At 40.4% G+C, this 19,007-nt stretch overlaps 3 protein-coding genes across 3 annotated transcripts; 1 reads left to right on the forward strand and 2 right to left on the reverse strand.

Moving 5' to 3' along the window:
- Positions 1-1,225: 1,225 nt before the first annotated feature.
- Positions 1,226-6,294, reverse strand: cdc42se2 (CDC42 small effector 2). The gene is made up of 5 exons (XM_034557378.1): positions 6,164-6,294; positions 4,119-4,347; positions 3,440-3,541; positions 3,267-3,345; positions 1,226-1,908 (listed from the first exon to the last, which is right to left on the reverse strand). Exons 2-4 carry the CDS (start codon positions 4,170-4,172, stop codon positions 3,271-3,273), a joined length of 231 nt encoding a protein of 76 aa, XP_034413269.1. The 5' UTR covers positions 4,173-4,347; positions 6,164-6,294; the 3' UTR covers positions 1,226-1,908; positions 3,267-3,270.
- On the forward strand, positions 6,266-8,705 carry nip7 (NIP7 nucleolar pre-rRNA processing protein). The gene is made up of 5 exons (XM_034557366.1): positions 6,266-6,429; positions 6,544-6,630; positions 6,719-6,857; positions 7,758-7,898; positions 8,276-8,705. The coding sequence occupies exons 1-5, from the start codon at positions 6,374-6,376 to the stop codon at positions 8,393-8,395; spliced, it is 543 nt and encodes a 180-aa protein (XP_034413257.1). The 5' UTR covers positions 6,266-6,373; the 3' UTR covers positions 8,396-8,705.
- A 31-nt stretch (positions 8,706-8,736) lies between these two features.
- terfa (telomeric repeat binding factor a) lies at positions 8,737-17,707 on the reverse strand. The gene is made up of 13 exons (XM_034557354.1): positions 17,272-17,707; positions 16,670-16,765; positions 14,656-14,792; positions 14,410-14,496; positions 12,812-12,952; positions 12,340-12,464; positions 11,625-12,164; positions 10,743-10,853; positions 10,192-10,302; positions 9,973-10,098; positions 9,565-9,647; positions 9,422-9,468; positions 8,737-9,124 (listed from the first exon to the last, which is right to left on the reverse strand). The coding sequence occupies exons 1-13, from the start codon at positions 17,420-17,422 to the stop codon at positions 8,966-8,968; spliced, it is 1,914 nt and encodes a 637-aa protein (XP_034413245.1). The 5' UTR covers positions 17,423-17,707; the 3' UTR covers positions 8,737-8,965.
- Positions 17,708-19,007: the final 1,300 nt, after the last annotated feature.

Consider the following 19,007-nt stretch of genomic DNA (forward strand, 5'->3'; position numbering starts at 1 on the left):
AGGATTTACTACAGAAACATTTAAAGAGGAACAGATGAGCACTGTGACAATATCGAATCGCATAATTAAATCTGTACCAGCAGTTTTATGGCCGTAAATAATAAGATATTACAATTGTGACTATATCTATCAGGAAATCCGTGCTGCCTGGTACCAACACAAAATATGTTCTTTTTTTAAATCATAAATAGTATGACAAATAGCACGCATTTGACACCAATTTACACAGACTTTTGCTTGACTTAACATCACCACCACATTCTGTTGTTAGTGAATCATAAGATGTACATCGAGAACAAATAATGACATGTATTGATAAATCCAGGCCTGCTGGGTCGCTCGACACACTTTACCTTTTGATTCAGAATGACAGTAAGTAGTGATGAACGGTGTGCACGTGATGATCACCCCAAGGATCAGGGGCCATGCATTCAATACTCATACTGCAGCTGCTCTGTCACTATTTGCAAAGGTAATTTCAATGGAGCCTGGTTCTGAAATTTGGACGACATACGACAATACTGAGGGACAACAAAGCCGGTGAAGAAAAAGAACGATAACTCTACTCTGATCATTAGCACAACTGACAACCAGCGTAATCTGGCAATAAGCGCTGCACTCATCCACGTTCCCCTACGAGAGGAACCCTTTATAGAACATTATCTCTACTTGAATAAGGAGAGAGAACTTTAAACAGCTTTCAACACTGAATCACAAACGCTGCTACAAAAGGGTTGCATCAGGTTGAATGCCATTTAGTAGCATGTGTCAGCTCTAAGAGGTCCGATATTCGAGTTTAAAAAAAAAAAAAAAAAAAAAAAAAAAAAAAACATTAAACTATTAAGATCTCTAGATGAACAAGATCATTTCTGCCAAGATGATGGGTGACACAACCAAAAACTTAAAAGAAAACATTTTCTGTCATAACAAGACACTGTGTGAAATACAAACTGTGCGGGGAGAAAAACAGCAGTACAATGAACCAAACAGGTATTGATGTACATACAGGAGGCTGCAGGTTTGAGAATACTGCCAACTGTATAAAACCTGGCCCACATGTGTGTTTGCGGTGTGATTTAGTTACTTCCAAGTACAATTCTTGGTCACAAGACATGAAAAGAAAATATAAAAATATGAATCCTGTTGCAACCACTGAGCTTAGTATGTATAGCATCAAGCCGCCTAATAACAGAAGTAAAACAAATAATGAACATGACTTCAGAAGGCAGATTAGGAAGTTCATAGTTTATTAAAATTCTATATGGTTCAAATCTAAATAAGTATAAAAAAAACCAGTTGAAATCAATGCAAAATTCCTAAGCAAGTGTGAGTGTACAATGTAAGATCCAGTGTACTCTACTCATTTCAAGTTTATTACAAGACAGCAATCTCTAACCCTGAAAGAAACTCAGAGAATGAGTATTTCTCAGAATAAAACAATGAACATATCGCTTTTTGCGTTGCCACCTCTACCTGTCCTTTGATAAACCTCTGAAAATTAAAGAAAGAAACTGAATGTTCCAACTCTCCAGCGTGGCCCAGCCACCATGAGGTCCGTTTACAAATCAGATAATAAATACAGGCATCCAAATGGGCTACAACAGCAAATATTTGTGAAAATATTTTCCTCATGCATACACACAAGCATACTCATCTGACTGAGATTATGAGCTTTCTAAACCCTCTTATCTATTCCTAACAGTTACTCTTTACAGTGCAACAGTATGGCAGCAAATGGATAGCAGTGCTTTCATAAAAAAAAAAAGGAATGGAAAATAAAAATATATATACAACATTATGGAAAAGCAGTAGTTTCATCTTTTGGTCCTGCGTCCATTACAGACAGAACTGCTTTTTGAAAACGCTTCCTCATATCAACAACAGTAGTTTCCACAAGACTGTGAAGGGCTGTGGGCGAGAAGAGTGGAACAAATGTTAGGATCTCAAGCACTACCGATCGTTGAGGTGTGTGTTAAAGCCAAATCACACAAGTCAAATTATCACCTGAGCCTGTTGGGTCAAAGTTTGGGTGAAGAGTCATTTTTAGAGAGCAGCCAACAACATGCTTATTCTGCCTCTTTCACCTGTCTTCTTTTGTTGGGCTGATCGGTTTCGGCGCCCAAAGAGAGACGAGGTTGATAAGTAAAAAGTGAAAGTCACCATGGCAACATCCAAGTGGGAGTATAAAAACAAGGCGGTGTGCAACATCAACAGTTAACCAGTTGCATGTGGCCAGTAGAAAGGAATGCCACTGCCCAAATAAGGCTAAAACCAAACGTACAAATAAAAAAATAAAAATTCCTGACTGCGTCACTCTCATAAGGAAAAGGGAAGTGGTTATCAGCACAACAAAGCTAATCAAGAGGACATTCATTCATGAATTCCCCCAAAATCATCACCACATGCAGCACAGTGCAAATATTTGCTGAGGCGGTTCACCAGTTTCCCTTCAAGGCTACTGAAGACAAGCTTGCCGTCATGTGCAAGCATGCTTTGACATCATGATCTCCGCCAGGACGATCATGTGATCGGTCACATCCATGATGGAGTGTGTACCTCTCTGTCTGTCCACGGCTTACAAGCACTCTGCTGCATCAAACTAAAACAATATTTTGGGTAGCCAGTTAGGCTGCATGCTCAAGAACCTCTAATGGTTAGGGCGACTCACACTTTCTCAAAACAGCTTTTAGTGTCTGTTTTGTAGTGCAATTGACTGCCTGCTGACTCCTCGCGCACAACTTTGTTTTGGCAAGATTGCATGAAATGTCTTATATGATGTACACAAGTTGATTACCTGCTTACATCTCTGCTTGTTTTGGAGTTTGTATGAAGTGTGTTTTTTGCTTACAGCAGTGGTAGTCGCAGACACACCTGGCGGAGATCTGCACTCTCCTGACTGCACCTTTCTAGTTTGTTTGGAAAAGCATGGGTGTGGTCAAGTCAGGGACTTTTCGTTATAGATGTTAACTGTGAAGTCTTTAAATTCCAATAATGGTGTCTCTCTCTCTCTCATCAACAGCAAACATGTTAAAGCTAGAGTGTAAAATGATATGTCTAATTAAACACTGGATTAAAGCATGGAAGTTGGAAATGACCCTTCTCGCATAATTTATGTTGCTTGTATTGTAAAAGATGTAGGTGATCCAATTGTCCCAAAAAACAAGCTAGAACTTTAAGTACTCACAAATAACGATTTGCATAAAACAAGTCTAAGCTGGGCTTGTATGGCTTTGTGGTCGTCACAGTTCTGTGGATGAATCTCTCACCTTGTTACAACTGAGAACCTTCAGATCCGCCATGCATGTAGCCCCCTTTAGATTTCATTTGGGCTTGAACAAGGTCCACCTACAGACATCAAGGTGTAAATGTTAATTGACTGAAGACTTATTTTTGCTTTATTCCGTTTCTCGAATATTTTGTAAGGACGGGAAAAACCTACTGATGACAATCCCAGGCCCATGTCCCCCGAGCCTACGTGTGTGGTGTGAACAAAGTTTGTCGGCTCCCCAATCATGGAGCGATCGATCCGTCGCCGCCGTTTCTGAAAATGAGTATCATAAACATATACTTTATTTAAAAACCGGAAGATCACTAAGCTTAACATCTTAAATATATTTAAGGTAACATTAATTATCAGAGGGGATGGAGAAGAGGTAAACAGTAGCCAAAACGGGGCCTGCTCAGCCATTTCCTGTACACATTCTGACACTTTCTGGAGCTTAAACAGAAACTGATGCCGACATTCATGATTCCCTTTATCTAATCTGTTAGCTGAGGTCATAAAAATGAACCTCATTCAATCTAAGTGAGTGTGTCAGACAGCAGGAAGTGGCTAGCTGGAGGCCCTAGAACTCTTTCTTATTTACTCTATAGTAAAACAAGTGGATGTTATATATATTCCAGGCACGGCACGACTTAAAGAAACTTGATGGTGGATATTCATAATTTTCACAGCTTGAGTCTAGTGGACGATATATGGGCCAGTACACTGCATAACACCAGAGAATATGGCCCTGTTTAGTAACCTAGATATTAAAACACATGTACCAATTTCCCACTTGACCCCAACATTAAAATTGAGTAAATCAATTAGTCCTCCAAGTGGATTTCATACTCACAGGTTGTGGCTGCTCTGCAATGCAGCAGCTGAAACAAACCCAGAACTCAGTCATTCTGAAGCTGCAGCAGTTTCCGCTCTCAGTTCAGACGTCTCTCTGCGTCTGTCTTCCTGTTCAGTGTTGCCAGAGCCACAAACACACCGGAAACTGACGCAAACACAGACCACTGGTTTCTCTCGGGTAAACCGTTGGCCTAAGAACTCTTCTCCCAACACAGGGCAGCACGCTCCTGTCAACAGGTGAAAGGTGTAGGGAAAAAAACGTGAATTGAACGCCAACATACTTTGACAAATTAAACACTATTGTCAAGGTAATTGAACAAAAATCGATATACTGTATTGCTTTTCCTGTCGAGCTACTATAGATTTTGATCAGCGACTTGTGGGCATCTTCTTGTGAGGTCTAATTATCCCGAATACCAAATAACAATTATTAAAAGTGAAAAGTAGTATAATGTGGTCGATGCTGGTTGATTTAACAGACAGTTTTGTGTCTAGCGTGTCACTTCCTGAGCAGCTCTCTCTTCTGGCAAGACTTACAGATAATCAGGTAAAACCTAAGACATCTGTGTAACTCTTCTAATGCAAGATAGTTCATATTTCCTTGTTTTTTTATGAACTGCAGTTACATTTACTGTACATATACATACATATATACATACAGAGTACTTATTTGTAAGTACAACATTAAAAACTATTGTACAATTCTCACGGTGTACCTTTAAAATTTAAATAATCGTCTCAAAGCGCACCGCATGTTAATGTTTCAACGTGGGATCCTGAGCAGCCACCTACGATAAACACAGGTTGTCCAAGTGATCAACAGGTATTACTTTACCTTTTGTATCTCATCGCTTGTGTAAACAACAAAGTATTTGATAAGAAACATTTCCACTGATCAGCTTATGCTCCAGTGTTTATTAGGCACTTATTAACACTGCAGCCACAATAAGATATCCATTTTTAATATCTCCCCGGAGTTAAAATAACCTAGAGGCTTATTCCTGAACAGACCAGAACATTTAGAGCATCTGACAAAATACTGAAACCCCCTTTTTGCTGTCTGTTAGTATTCAACAATGTATGTTGAATAGCTACCACATCTGCCGTATCATGGGCAAGAAACAATTCTTGTAGGAATACAGGATCTTCAAATGGTGACTCTGGGTTGTGTCACATGTGTTAAGATGCAGAGTGCAACTTTAAAGACATAAGATACTATTGAATATGAAGGCTTTCCCAAACGTAGTTTATCAGGAACAAAAGCTTCGACATTAGTGCAAATTGTCAAGTACGACTGAACAGCAGCAAGATCAGATGTGTCGATACGTGTCAGTGGATATAAATAAGCAGGTGGTTTCGCTGTGTATAACTTTACATCTGAGAAAACAGGATCAATGATTGAATGCAGCCATCATTGCGGTCAGACAAGAGGATCATATGATCTGCCAAATGCAAAGAGGTCGCTGACAAAGTACATTTCCTTATTTGTAATTCTGGCTGACATTGAACCGTCACTGTGCACTCAGCAGGCCGACTGCTGACTATAGAGGCGCTTAATGTTGATCTTAATGAATGTCGAAACGCTTAAAAAGGATGAATTACTCTGCCTCTGATCTCGGATCACACGCAAGTAATAGCTATTTACAAACAAATGAATGTTACGTAACTTCGCGCCGCTGCGGCAAAGACTCTCATCACACGGCGGCTCCGCGCGGAACGCGCAACTCAACACAGTTACAGACCATAATTACACGAGTGTGTTCACATTGAAGTGCCCGAGCAGAGCGCGGTCGTTGCAGCGAAACCAGCGTTCGCATTATGGGCTGCTAACGGGGTTAGCTCACAAGCTAACGGGTTCGTCTTTTTTTTCCACTGACAGCTAGCTAACCAGGCTAACGGAGCCCGTTTTCAAAAAGGTGTGACTTCAATGTTCAGCAATAAAAACGAAATGTAAAAGCGAATGAATGCTCACGTTATTGTTTACCGGCGATAGCATGCACACACTATCAAGATGTGTAATGATGTTTAAGAGAATAAACTTACCAGATGACGACCGGTTTGTTCGGAGTAAAAAGCGAACGATCGATTGAAAGCTAAAGAATGCAACAAAAATTAACCAGGAACTACGCTCCCTGATGACGTCACACAACTTCCGCCGTAAAGTGTGACGGTTTCCGTGCTTACCCACGTTTTCACGTTTCTCATCGGAGATAGAACTACTCGCTGGTAAAAAGTAGCTTTTTAATATTCAGAATGAGGCCACTAACCGACGAAGAGACGAAAACTATGTTTGAGAAGCTTTCGAAATAGTAAGTGGACTCGGGGGACATTTGTGTTTGCCTATTACGACTTCAATCATAGACAAATATGGTAGCATCCTTGTTAGCCTGCGTGTGTGAGCCTTGTCTTTTCTCCCACAACAGTATCGGTGATAACATCAAACTACTCGTGGACCGACCCGATGGTTCTTACTGTTTCAGGCTGCACAACGACCGTGTGTACTACATGAGGTAATCCAGGATACAATGTGTTGTGGAAACTATAAGTCATGCTTCTCAATCATTCAGAAATTCATATCTCCTCGTTGTCTTTTCACAGTGAGAAAATTCTAAAGTTGGCCACACACATTTCCCGCGACAAGCTCGTGTCGGTGGGAACATGTTTTGGAAAGTTCACAAAGACCATTAAATTCCGCCTGCACATCACAGCTCTGGATTTCCTGGCGCCCTATGCAAAGGTGGGTATGGGTGCTGCATGTGTTGTGTATGGGTGCTGCATGTGTTGGGTATGGGTTGTGTATGGGTGCTGCATGTGTTGGGTATGTGTTGTGTATGGGTGCTGCATGTGTTGTGTATGGGTGCTGCATGTGTTGGGTATGGGTTGTGTATGGGTGCTGCATGTGTTGGGTATGGGTTGTGTATGGGTGCTGCATGTGTTGTGTATGGGTGCTGCATGTGTTGGGTATGGGTTGTGTATGGGTGCTGCATGTGTTGGGTATGGGTTGTGTATGGGTGTTGCATGTGTTGTGTATGGGTGCTGCATGTGTTGGGTATGGGTTGTGTATGGGTGCTGCATGTGTTGGGTATGGGTTGTGTATGGGTTCTGCATGTGTCTTTGCTGCCCTCATTTGCATCGCCTCACCGCCAACAAGGTGATGGATGAACATGTGTTGAAGTCCCGGGTCCTTTTCAGTCGAGCCTCATTTAGCATTGCTGTCAAATGAAGTCTGAAGAGTTTATAGACAGAGCAGTGTACTCTGGAGTGACATATTATAATTGACACAAGGAGGCCGCTTTTATGGCCATAATGAAGATTGTTTTGCTTCTAGGGTATTTAACTATCATAAGTTAACTTTCATTTTTGCTTTCTGTATGCTAGTCTTTGCTTTTATGTTGGCATCCCTGCATTGCAATACAAGTTGTAATTTTTTTTAAAAACATTCTACAGCCCTACTTCAGTTTGGTGTATCTTTGTCTGGAGGACCCACCTTTATAAAGATTTGTTAATTTACTGGGATATAGCTGATGTTTATGCATACAATGTGTCCCGTTCTACTCTTGCTGTATTATAATTTAAACATGTGATCTCATGCAACTAAGAGTACCTTTTCAGTTAAGCTTGCTGGTGTGTCTTTCAGTTCAAAGTGTGGGTGAAATCTGGAGCAGAGCAGTCGTTCCTCTACGGGAACCATGTGCTGAAAGCTGGGCTTGGGAGAATCACTGAGAACACGATGCAGTACCAGGGAGTTGTGGTCTACTCCATGACGGATGTGCCCCTGGTAAGTTTGGGGGAAATGGTCTTGTATTGGCATTCTGTCAAGTCATTTACTTTCTTTCTTTTCTTGTGTTAGAATGTAGTTCATTAAGATGAGCACACACGTAATCAAATTGCATATTTATTCATATTTGAAAATTGTTAGTTAGCTGCCTGGGGATTTTAAAGATCTGTCTTTAGGGTGGTTGTCCAATAAGGGTCAACTTTGAAGGCCCGGGGGCCACTCATGCTGACAATACACATGGGAACACTGCTCACACAAGAGCATATGCTGCACAACAATGCTTCTTTCAGAATACCATATTTGCTAGAATAGTCAATAGATCATATGACAAATGGATGATTAGCTTTTGTCAACCAGTCATGTGTTTCATTTCTCAGGGTTTTGGAGTGGCAGCCAAGTCTACCTTGGAGTGTCGGCAAGTGGACCCCATGTCCATCGTTGTGTTCCACCAGGCTGACGTAGGAGAGTTCATTAGGAATGAAGACACATTAACATAAAGATGCACCAACAGCTGGATTGTAAAATTCTCCTTTCTCAATTTCAAACTCTGCAACATTCACTAAAATTCTCAATCCGGAACAGCTGTTTTCTTATCAGAAGGGTTGGATCTGTCCTCGTAGCAGATGTTACAACAGTCCCATAATTTCAATGCTGGGGACAAACAAACCAACTCCTTGGGGATACCGCTAATCTGCCATCTACAGGATTCCTTAGTCAAGCCTCCGAATAAAAATTAAGTGGAGTGCCTTTTCTGTAGTTTTCTGTTGTAAATGTCATCTTTTAAAATAAATCCATAATATCTTTGTATTTATTTGTCTTGGCAAGCTTACTACTGGTATAAAGCTGCAGTGAAAATGCACAAAAGTTTTTTTATTTTTAATAAAGACTACTCGTGTTACAAATTAAGCACCTGACAACTTATTGAACTAGGTGTCATGAACTTAAATGTACAATACCTTGAAGCATGAACTGAAATGAACAACTCGCACCTGTAAGAATAATACATTCTCTTTTAGGTACCGAGAATAATGTTGTCCATCTGGCCACTTGAACTTATCCTGAACTACTCAAATTATGTTTAACTTCTTCATTGTTCTCCATCGGTCCTTAAGATTGACGTTTGTTCGGTCGTTGAAGGAGTAATATGACTTGATCTTTGTCCAGTTGCCCTCCCCAAATTTTTTGACCCCTTCTTTCAACTTCATTGTCTCACACTCACTCCACTTCTGCAACACAAAAGGAACATGCGGTTACTCAGCTTTGTTTGAGTTATTGCATGTTAATGCACCTAACCAAACTATTGTTTGTGGCATTTCATCAACTGCTGGAACAATCAAATCTTAAAGCTGCAGCACGGCAGAAAATCAATTCTGAATGCAAAATCAACCAAATCAAAGTTATACTTATACAATGTTTTCTGAATGATCGTCTAATCTTGTATATGTAGCCAGAACATATAAATGCACCACAACAAATATGTTGCTAATTTTTGACTTATGAACTTAAAAACAAGTTATGCTTACCCTCTTCCTGTGGCCTGAATTTGAAATGGTGCTTTCATTGGCCAATTCTTTGGGGATAAGAAAGATATTACCACATGAACAAGATTGTTCACAACTATAAAAAGAAAAGAAAAGAAGGTATAAGTAGAAAACAGAAATATTACCGTTATTCTTTCTGGAGCCGAAATTGGACTCCTCATCGCTCCATGTATCCTTACTCTCCTTTGCGGTATTGAACAACTCTTTCCTGTGAACAAGAGCAGAAACTATTTGCAGGCACTGAGTCATGATGCTAATTGATAAACAGCTGTAACAAACAAATAACTGCCATTGTGCTGCATCACACAATGACATCAACTACAGTTGACGAAATGAAATGTTAAATAAGATTTTTTGGAGGAAAATATCATTTATAATGAATTGACCGATGTGTAAAATAGATGGATTAATAGATACAAAATGGTCATGAGTGGCAGCCCTAGGCCAAAATGCATGCAGAATTATCTTTTGGTAAAGGTTTAAAATACTTAGTTTCATGTTGTGGTTGATCTGCTGGTTTAATGTTTACTAACCATTTGCTGTGGGAAGGACCTTCGTCTTGAGCAGCGTCCTTGTTGGGGGTGGAGCTTGTTTGAGGGACAGGCCGTTCAGGTGAGCTGTCCAATGAGGAATCTGTGATACAGACGGCTTCTGGAACCCTGCATAAATACACGTTTACCAAATGTTGTCATGATGTCATTGAATCATGAACCAACATGGTGACATAACATCAAAGTTGTATTTGGACTTGCTTGCTGGCCAGTTGTTTTCGATGTTTCCGCACTGGGGTTTTGCAGAGAGCCAGGGACTCCTGTGGCTCTTCCTCACTGTCTGATGCAGGCTGTGCTGACTTAGTGGAGTTACTGCATGATGACAGTTGAGACTCAGACAAGTATTTTCAAGGAAAGGAGATCTGTTTTGACCAAAATCATGCTTTTGTCTGTCAAATTCAATAACCATGTTTACAACTGTAAATATCATAGCACAATGTGTACTTTTAAAGACGCAAAGATCATTTAATTTCCTGCTGGATCCCAGAAATTGGAATTAAATGTGAATCACAAAAATAGTGTTGCTTTAAGGTTCCTAGTGCAAATTGACTATACAGTGAGTTTAAACAACCAATGTCTACTTGATAGCCTTAGATCCCAGTGTAAATTGTAGGCTGTCTTTAACCATAAACTTTGAGGTAGACAACCTCTCATCCAGTTCAGAGCCGTTCACTAACATAGCTCAAGATTACAACATAGTAATAACCCATAAATCAGCCCCATGTAAGGTGATATTGTGCATTTGGACTTACCTGCAGAGTAACCTGTTCTGGTGTTTTCCCACAGGAATGTCCCTGCCGGCCACAGAGCCGTGGTGGTCCTCCTCACTGTCTGTCGACGACTCTGCCAAACTTGTTGAGGCTCTGCATTACAAAACAAGCAGTTTTAGTGCCGTACACAAGCTGAGCAATACAGAACAACTAGAAGCTACAAAGCCAGGTGTAACACATATATGTGGAGATGCACTTTGTATCATCAGAACCTGCTTTACATTGGAATGTATTTTGTATCATCAGAACCTGCTTTACATTGGAATGTATTTTTTGGGAAAATACTGAAAATTAAATTTCATGTTACAGTCAGAGGTGACCCGATACTGATGACTTAATCCCTATTTTCAAACATTTGTGATAAGTCTCTGTATAGTTCAATGATTTTGCTTTTCCTTTAACAAACTGACCTCACTAAAGAATTAAATAAAAAATGAATTCCTTTAATGGAATGGTTATTTATTTCAGACCTAGTAGTATTTGAATGAGTGCTCTGTATAACATGGAGTTGTGCTGTTACACCCTGCATACTCGTCGCATGCCCAGACAGGCCTCCACCCTGAGGTGATAGTTACTCTACTGCCTGCCTGACAGCATCTTGAGAAACCACTAGGGTGAAAGCCATCATCTCCACTAATAGTGAGGCTGGACAGGAACCGGCCTGTGTGATGAAGATGGCACAGCCTTTGACCGTGAAAACCCGTGCGTAACTTATTAACGTGCCCGTTAAATTACCATTTATTAAAATGTGTGAAATTAAAGACCACCGACCAAATCACTTGACTCCGTGGCATTCTGTGACCACCTTGTAAAAAGTGACTTCTAAAAACAGCCCAAAAGTATGTTGCTTAAAAAAATATTTACCTGCTGCAAATTTTGATGGCTCGTCTGGGGATCTTCCGCACGGGTATGGAAATCTCGTTATCGGCTCCCAGGCTCTGCGAGTCTTTATCGAGTATAGCCGGTGACTGTGGGGGCTCTTCTGTTCCGACATCAGCCTCCTTTTCCTGTGAAGCTGCTGTGCACTGCGAGCTCCCCTGGCTGTCCGGCTCGACCACCAGTCGTGCCACAGTGTTCAGGTGCCGGTTACGCAGCCCTGAGGGTGTCTTTGAGAGCCAACCTGACTCTGTTTGAGGAACAGCATCCGTTTGTGGTGTTTGGTCTGCTGGGGAAGCCTCCATGGGGCTTCCTGAGTCTCTCTGAAATAGCCCATCCTGCTCCGAGTCCATGCTGCCCTTCCTGGGAGCAGGTGAGAGGCGCCGTGAAAGGTTTTCTTTTCTTGCCTGCTCCTCTTCCTCCACTTCTTCCTCCAGCTGAGCAAATGTTCTTTCACCTGCACCTGCACCTGCAGCCAAAGCCTTGTGGGCCATCTCCAGCCGGGACCTCTGGATTATTGTATGTTTACTGGCAGATAAGACAGACACAAGAGTGTTGAAAGGGGTACAAGAAGGTACAAAAACATGATGAGTCAGATGATGCATTGTTCATCTATTATGCCGTCCAATGACGAGAGCGGGAGTGTATCATATGATGTTAAGTGACTTCACAGAGATGTATTATAGAAGTTGGGGGGGCCTACCATGGTACGAACTGGATGGTGTGTATTTGTTGACGAGGGAGGGGGACAGATTCGTCTTGCTCATCAGGTCCAGAGGCATTGACGTCTTGCGCCGCAAGTCTTTTATCAATAAGCGATGTTGCAGCCTGTTACACAAACCAAAACGAGTATACAGACGTTTACCAACATCAGCAAATCAACAGTGTTGCATCGGTGGATTGGCTGGACAAATGTGAAGGTCATTACAAGTCAGGCTTTCTTATTGGACTTGTGAACATGTTTCCAAAGTCTGAGGAGCACTAATGATTGGTTAACGATTGAATATGCTTCTAAAATGTTTATTTAATTTGTGATGTTAACTTTGAAGGGTCTTTGAAGCTTTGATGGGCTATACAATCTCAAACTCAAGTTGTTTATATTCCATCAACATCTCAACTGAAGAAAGCTTCAATACAATGATCTTATATCTTGTCCCTAAAACATTGCAACATACCGTGTGGAGAAAGGGAACAGTGAACGGGCAGAGACTCTGGCAAAAGGCCAACATCTCTTCCTTGAACTGTTGAAAGTCGATTTGCTCGATGACTTTGTGCACATTACTCTTCTTCTTGATGAGACCCAAGAATATAGCTTTCTACAGAGAACAGACATCAAGTAATGTCACACACATTAATTAAACCTACACAAATTAGTCAAAAGCATGAATATTTCCTCAAAATGTAGACATGCAAGTCAAATTAAAAACAATTCAATGTAAATTAAAACATTTTAATGTGTGATAAAAAATGAAATCCAGAAAACTTCAAAAAACTTCTAATAATAATAATACTGTGCATCTCAAGATAAGCCTGGTTTTATTTTACATTTTAGTTGTTGATATATTATATTACTATAAAAGAATAACCAAAAACAAACAAGCTGTCAAGTGTTCTGTAGATGTTTGCATTTATTGATTGAGGATGCCATTTGAAAAAGAAAAGCTGTTACTTCTTCTGCTTTAGCAGATTATACTTCTATACGTGCAAGTCTCCACACTTTAATGCACAAACATTATCAGAGGGAAGATCAGGTAGTTGTTTCTACAGGCTGCTAAAGACTAAACTGAAGAAAAATATACAGTGTGATACTTGATTCTGTGGAGATGTGTAACATTAACTAATCAAGTACACAGTTATTTGACTGGGACATTTTACAAAATCTAACAAGCTGCATATGCTTTATTGTCTTTGTGTGATATTGATGAGGCTGACCCAGCATCTATATTCCCTCAATTTACTTTGCAAGATACAACTGAAGGAGAGGGCTGCTGGGAGAGGGATGACTACAGAAGGGAGATTGAGCCACAATCAGGTTTGAAGGAGACTTGAATGGAGACAGTGAGCAAAAGAGGTTTGACGAGGAGGCTGCTGGCCACTCATCCCCTAGCTGCTCTGATGTCTTCCCTCTTTAACTCCCCCTCATATGGTCAGTGTGTTACACACCGACCATCACGGCTAAGGAGGTGAGGAAAAAAGGAAAGCAGACTGTACACAGACCGCCCAGCCAGCCCTGCGACTCTCGGTTCTCAAGAGATTAACTACTCAGCTGAGTGTAGTCGTTCAGCAGGATCACAAGGTAAATAGAAGAAATATGCGCTTTGATTACAAAGTAATCTGTTTCCCTTATCATAATCCATTTTATTAGCCAGGTGTAAGTAGACACACCTGGAATTTTACTCCAGTTATTTTTGTTCTTGTTGTACTGACAACGATAAAAACTACGACAACAAAGCTGAACAAGAGTAAATGTGAACATTTTGCTAGCTATACATACATATATATATATATATATATATATATATATATATATATATACATATATATATATATATATATATATATATATATATATATATATATATATATATATCTGTTTAACTTATTTATTAATCATTTGATTTAATTAATTGTAATATTGTCACATGGATGACATGAACATGGCTTTTCAATAACAATGTACTTATAATGCAAATAACGACCATATGAATGCAGTAACCAAAAGAGATTTTACTCAATGAAAAAATTTAGTTAGCGTAAACATGCGTAAACTCACCTTGCCAACCATTGATTTGGGAAAGTGTTTTTTCAGCACCTCTTTTGCTTTGTCAAATAGATTGTTCTTAATGAACAACGCCACAATCTATGGACAGAAAAAATTAAATAATGTGTTATGCCAAATACGATGAAAATTGAAGTTTGTCAAGTTGATTCCTTTATGCCAGACGGGGGTATGATACACAAAACAAGCACATTTAAGCTGTATCTTTTGATCGAATAAGTATTATTTAAATTCACTTACCGTCTCTTTTAATGAAGTGCATACTTTCTCGAAATCCTGCTGTGGCATTGACATACTGCATTCCTGCATTATATTTTCCAGGACCATTAAGGCTGATTCCAAAGGAGTAAGTGACTCATCAGGCTCAAAGGATAGGTCTGCAGGCAAAGACAAAGCAATATTCACAATATGCTAGATTTGGATAAATAATGAACGACTGATTTCGGGAAAAGCATTGAATCTTTTAATAAGAGACTATTCAATAAAAGGTGGTGAATCAAGTGGCCAAACATTTAGCTTGAAATCTCAGAATCAGAATAATTTATTGGCCAAGTATGTTGCACATAAAAGGAAAAAAATATATTAAATTATATATGTATGTGTGTGTGTGTATATATATATATATATATATATATATATATATATATATATATACACACACACATACACACACACACACATATACATACACACATATACACACACATATAGTTAAATATGGTAAACAACAAACATAACAGTACTTTAAAACAAGTATTTATTATAAAATAAAAGTGGCAAAAGTATTTTAATAAGAAAAGAAAAAAAGCGAGGGGTCCCGGGCTTTGTTGATGAACCCGATTGCAGCTGGAAAGAAACTGTTCTTGTGGCAGAGGGAAGGGACTCGAACAGCTTGTGTCCAGGGTGAGAGCGGTCGGCTACAATCTCACTCGCCCACTTCAGGGTCTTGGAGGCAAACAAGTCGTGGAGGGAAGGCAGATTGCAGCCAATCACTCTCTCAGCAGAGCGAATGATGCAGTTTGCCCTTGTCCTCGGCAGTGGCTGCAGCGTACCAGACGCTGATGGAGGAGCAGAGGATGGACTCAATGATGGAGGTGTAGAAGTACAGCATCATTGTCTTTGGCAGGTTGAACTCCTTCAGCTGCCTCATGAAGAGCATCCTCTGCTGAGCCTTCTTGGTGATGTAGTTGATGTTCAGCTCTCAGTTGAGGTCAATGGGTTATGGTGGAGCCCAGCAAGCTAGCTAAGATAGGGGAAGCGTTCTTCTAGAAATCCACAACCATCTCCACGGTCTTTAGAGCGTTGAGCTCCAAGTTGTTTTGTCTGCACCAGGTCACCAGATGTTCAATTTCCCACCTATAGGTGGACTCACCCCCACCAGAGATGAGTCCAATGAGGGTGGTGTCATCGGCAAACTTCAGGAGCTTGACGGACTGGTGACTGGAGGTGTAGCTGTTGGTGTACAGGGAGAAGCAGAGGGGAGAGAAGGCAGCATTGGGGGGGGACCAGTGCTGATGGTCCGAGAGGCTGAGACATGTTTCCACAGCTTCACAAGATGCTTCCTGGCAGACAGAAAGTCTGTGATCCACTTGCAGGTGTAGGTTCCTGGTGAGTCCAGATGCTGAAGTGGAGGGCCATGTTGACTGCATCGTCTAAAGACCTGTTGGCTCTGGAGGCGAACTGTAGGGGGTCCAAGAGTGGGACGGTGAGGGGTTTGAGGTCGGACAGGACAAGGCACTTTAAAGACTTCATGACCACAGAGGTCAGGGCGACGGACCTTGAGTCATTAAGTCCTGTGCTCCTTTGTTTTTTGGGGAAGGGGATTATGGTGTAGGCCTTGAAGCAGGCTTGAACGTGGCATGTCTCCAGAGAGGTGTTGAAGATGTCCGGGAACACTGGAGACAGCTGGTTAGCACAATTGTTCAAGATGGAGCGAGAGAGAGAGAGAGAGAGAGAGAGAATGGGTCGGCTGCTTTGCGGGGGTTCTGACATTGTTCTGTGGAACAATGCAGTGCTGTTGAGTTGTTCAACACTGATATCTCCTATTTGTTGACACATGGTGTTTTTTTGTACTTTGTGTGAAATAACTCAAAATGGGTCAAGAATATCTCTACCGTTTTATTTTGAACTGGCAAAGTATCAGGCAGGGTCACACAGAAACCCAGATGAGATGCTACTAAAAAGGGAAAAAAACAAGCAATACACATTAATGCCAAAGTTAGTGAAGTGATGAATGCATTACTGTTGATCTCACCAAAATGTTCACCGTCATTTATCCGGGAGAGAAACTGCAATACTCTAATCTTTGTTTGCAAGACATCAGTGGACTCCAGAGGACGGACCAAGACACCTAGAGCAAGACCAGGAATTAGCTTGCCATTCCCCAAAAACATACATTCACATGTATTATCACAAAGTCTAATTAGTACAGGAAAAACACCCGTAGTAAGTATTTGTTGTTCTAGCTTGGCGACTTCTTCGCATCAGTGTGGTGCGCTAAGCGAAACTGCGCACATCACAAACAAACTGTAGGCTTTATCGGAAGTGTTTTCAAAACACGTATCGTGTGGGTTAACCGTCGACACAGATATAACGTTAACTCTTAGTGGCACGTTAACGCCTGACGTTATCCCAGGAGCTCGACTACGTCACGCAGTGGACGAGACGCTGATACTTCAGTTAGTAGAATACTGTCGGTGACGAGCGACACGGCTCAAACCTGGCTGGCAAAACATTTAATGACGCAGTAAATACAAAAACACGTCACGGTAACGACGAATACAATAAGTTAAGAGAGCTAAAGAAACTCCTTGTCTGGTAGGGAGCGAGCAAACGGTGAGAAGGCTCGTTACTTACTGTGAAGTAAATCTCTAACGTCACAGAATTCTGCGTATTTTTGGTTTTTAAACAATTCCAACGCCAGAAATGAATAGTAGTCAACTATCCATCGGTTGACAGAAGCTTCCACTTCTGCGTTGTAGCTGAATACGGCTTCCATTGCCGCCATATTTACACCAACAACGGAAGCTGGAGGGAGTCAACCGTAATGATTTATCGGCGAAGCCGCGCATTGGGGCTTCCGGGGGATTTATTCCCGGAGTATGTTCTTTCAGGCAGCGTTTCGTCTTGTGTGATATGGCGCCACAACAAGCGTCGGTAGGTTAATAGTTCTAATGCGTTTAATGTGAATATACTCGCATGACTTTGTTGTTAGTGTCCAAACTAAAATCAAGACTAGTTAGGATCTCACAATCCAACGGAATGAGACGAGACCCGATGAAGGTTTTGAAAAAGAGAGCTTCCTGAGAGTTGTTGTACAGGGAATACAACAAATGCATTGCTGACTTATTTCCTTTCTGAAATATTATACTGCCACCTACTGGACAGAAGAAACTGTCTCCAAAGTTTTGGCTGTGCATTTTCCATTTGCGATGACCTTAAAATAATTTGCTAGAATTTCACATATTTGGCAAGTTTTTAGTTTTAGTACTTAAAAAAAAGTTTATTTACCACTGCTAACTCTGCATGCCTTCATATTGTTGTAATAATCCCATTCACAAATTGATGTTTTCATTTCAATGTTTCAGTGTTACTTTTGTTTATGTAGCCAAGTACTGTGACATCAATTGATCTTAATTCAAGGAAAGGCCTAACTGAGGAACTCACCAAACTGCCACCCATCATAACTTTTTTTTGTACTTCTCCGACATGGTATGTCGGTTATCCGGAAACAAAACCCATGAGTAGAGAAAGGTAACTATGTGTGATGGATAATCAATCAGCATTCATACCTTTCATTTAATCAAGTTTATTATGCAAAAGAATGACACTAAGGATATAAGACATAAGATTATGACACATTATATTAAAAAAAACTAGAATAAAACATTCAATGTATATATTGTTAATGGTAACCTTTATACTTTGTTTATAAAGCTGAAATACTTTTGTTCTTGAGGACAAATTATCTCAGGAGAGAAGGAAACAAAAGATTTCTCAACTGTTCATAGCCATAGTAATGGTAATTATGTGATTAAACATCCATCCTGTTAAGAATCATTACTAAAACAAAATGTTTAACATTTTCTGTGCAAATCCCCTAGTATGAGAAAAAGAAAAACCCTTTTGACAGAAAAGTGTTGTCTCCGTTAACACAATGTTGCACAGTGTCAACCAATCCTCTCCCCATTTTGATTGTATTTTAAATGTCACACAGCAGAAGGTGGAGAAAATACAATTATCGGTAAAATCCTTTTGAAAATCATCATTCATTGATTCTATTGCTGAGCATGAACGTACAACGACATCCCCTGTGACAGAATCCCAATTTAAGACATTATGATTACGGCATCCGAGTTAGGTCATGAAACAGGACCATCCTATTGGGGAATACTTGTATACGTCAACCAAGCTTACCCAAATTAAACCAATCAACATCCAATATTTATACAAAGTCATCACAGAGATATTTGTCAATCCATAAATAGCGCTGGCATTCTGCTCTGTCCTACAAATACCACTAAACAGTGTCTTAGTCACTATTACTTCAAGTCCCATTTCAGACATTAGCGTTTTCTCTCAAGTATCTTTTT

This window comes from Cyclopterus lumpus, chromosome 3 (genome assembly GCF_009769545.1).
Source record: "Cyclopterus lumpus isolate fCycLum1 chromosome 3, fCycLum1.pri, whole genome shotgun sequence".
In the NCBI taxonomy this organism is placed as follows: Eukaryota; Metazoa; Chordata; class Actinopteri; order Perciformes; family Cyclopteridae; genus Cyclopterus; species Cyclopterus lumpus.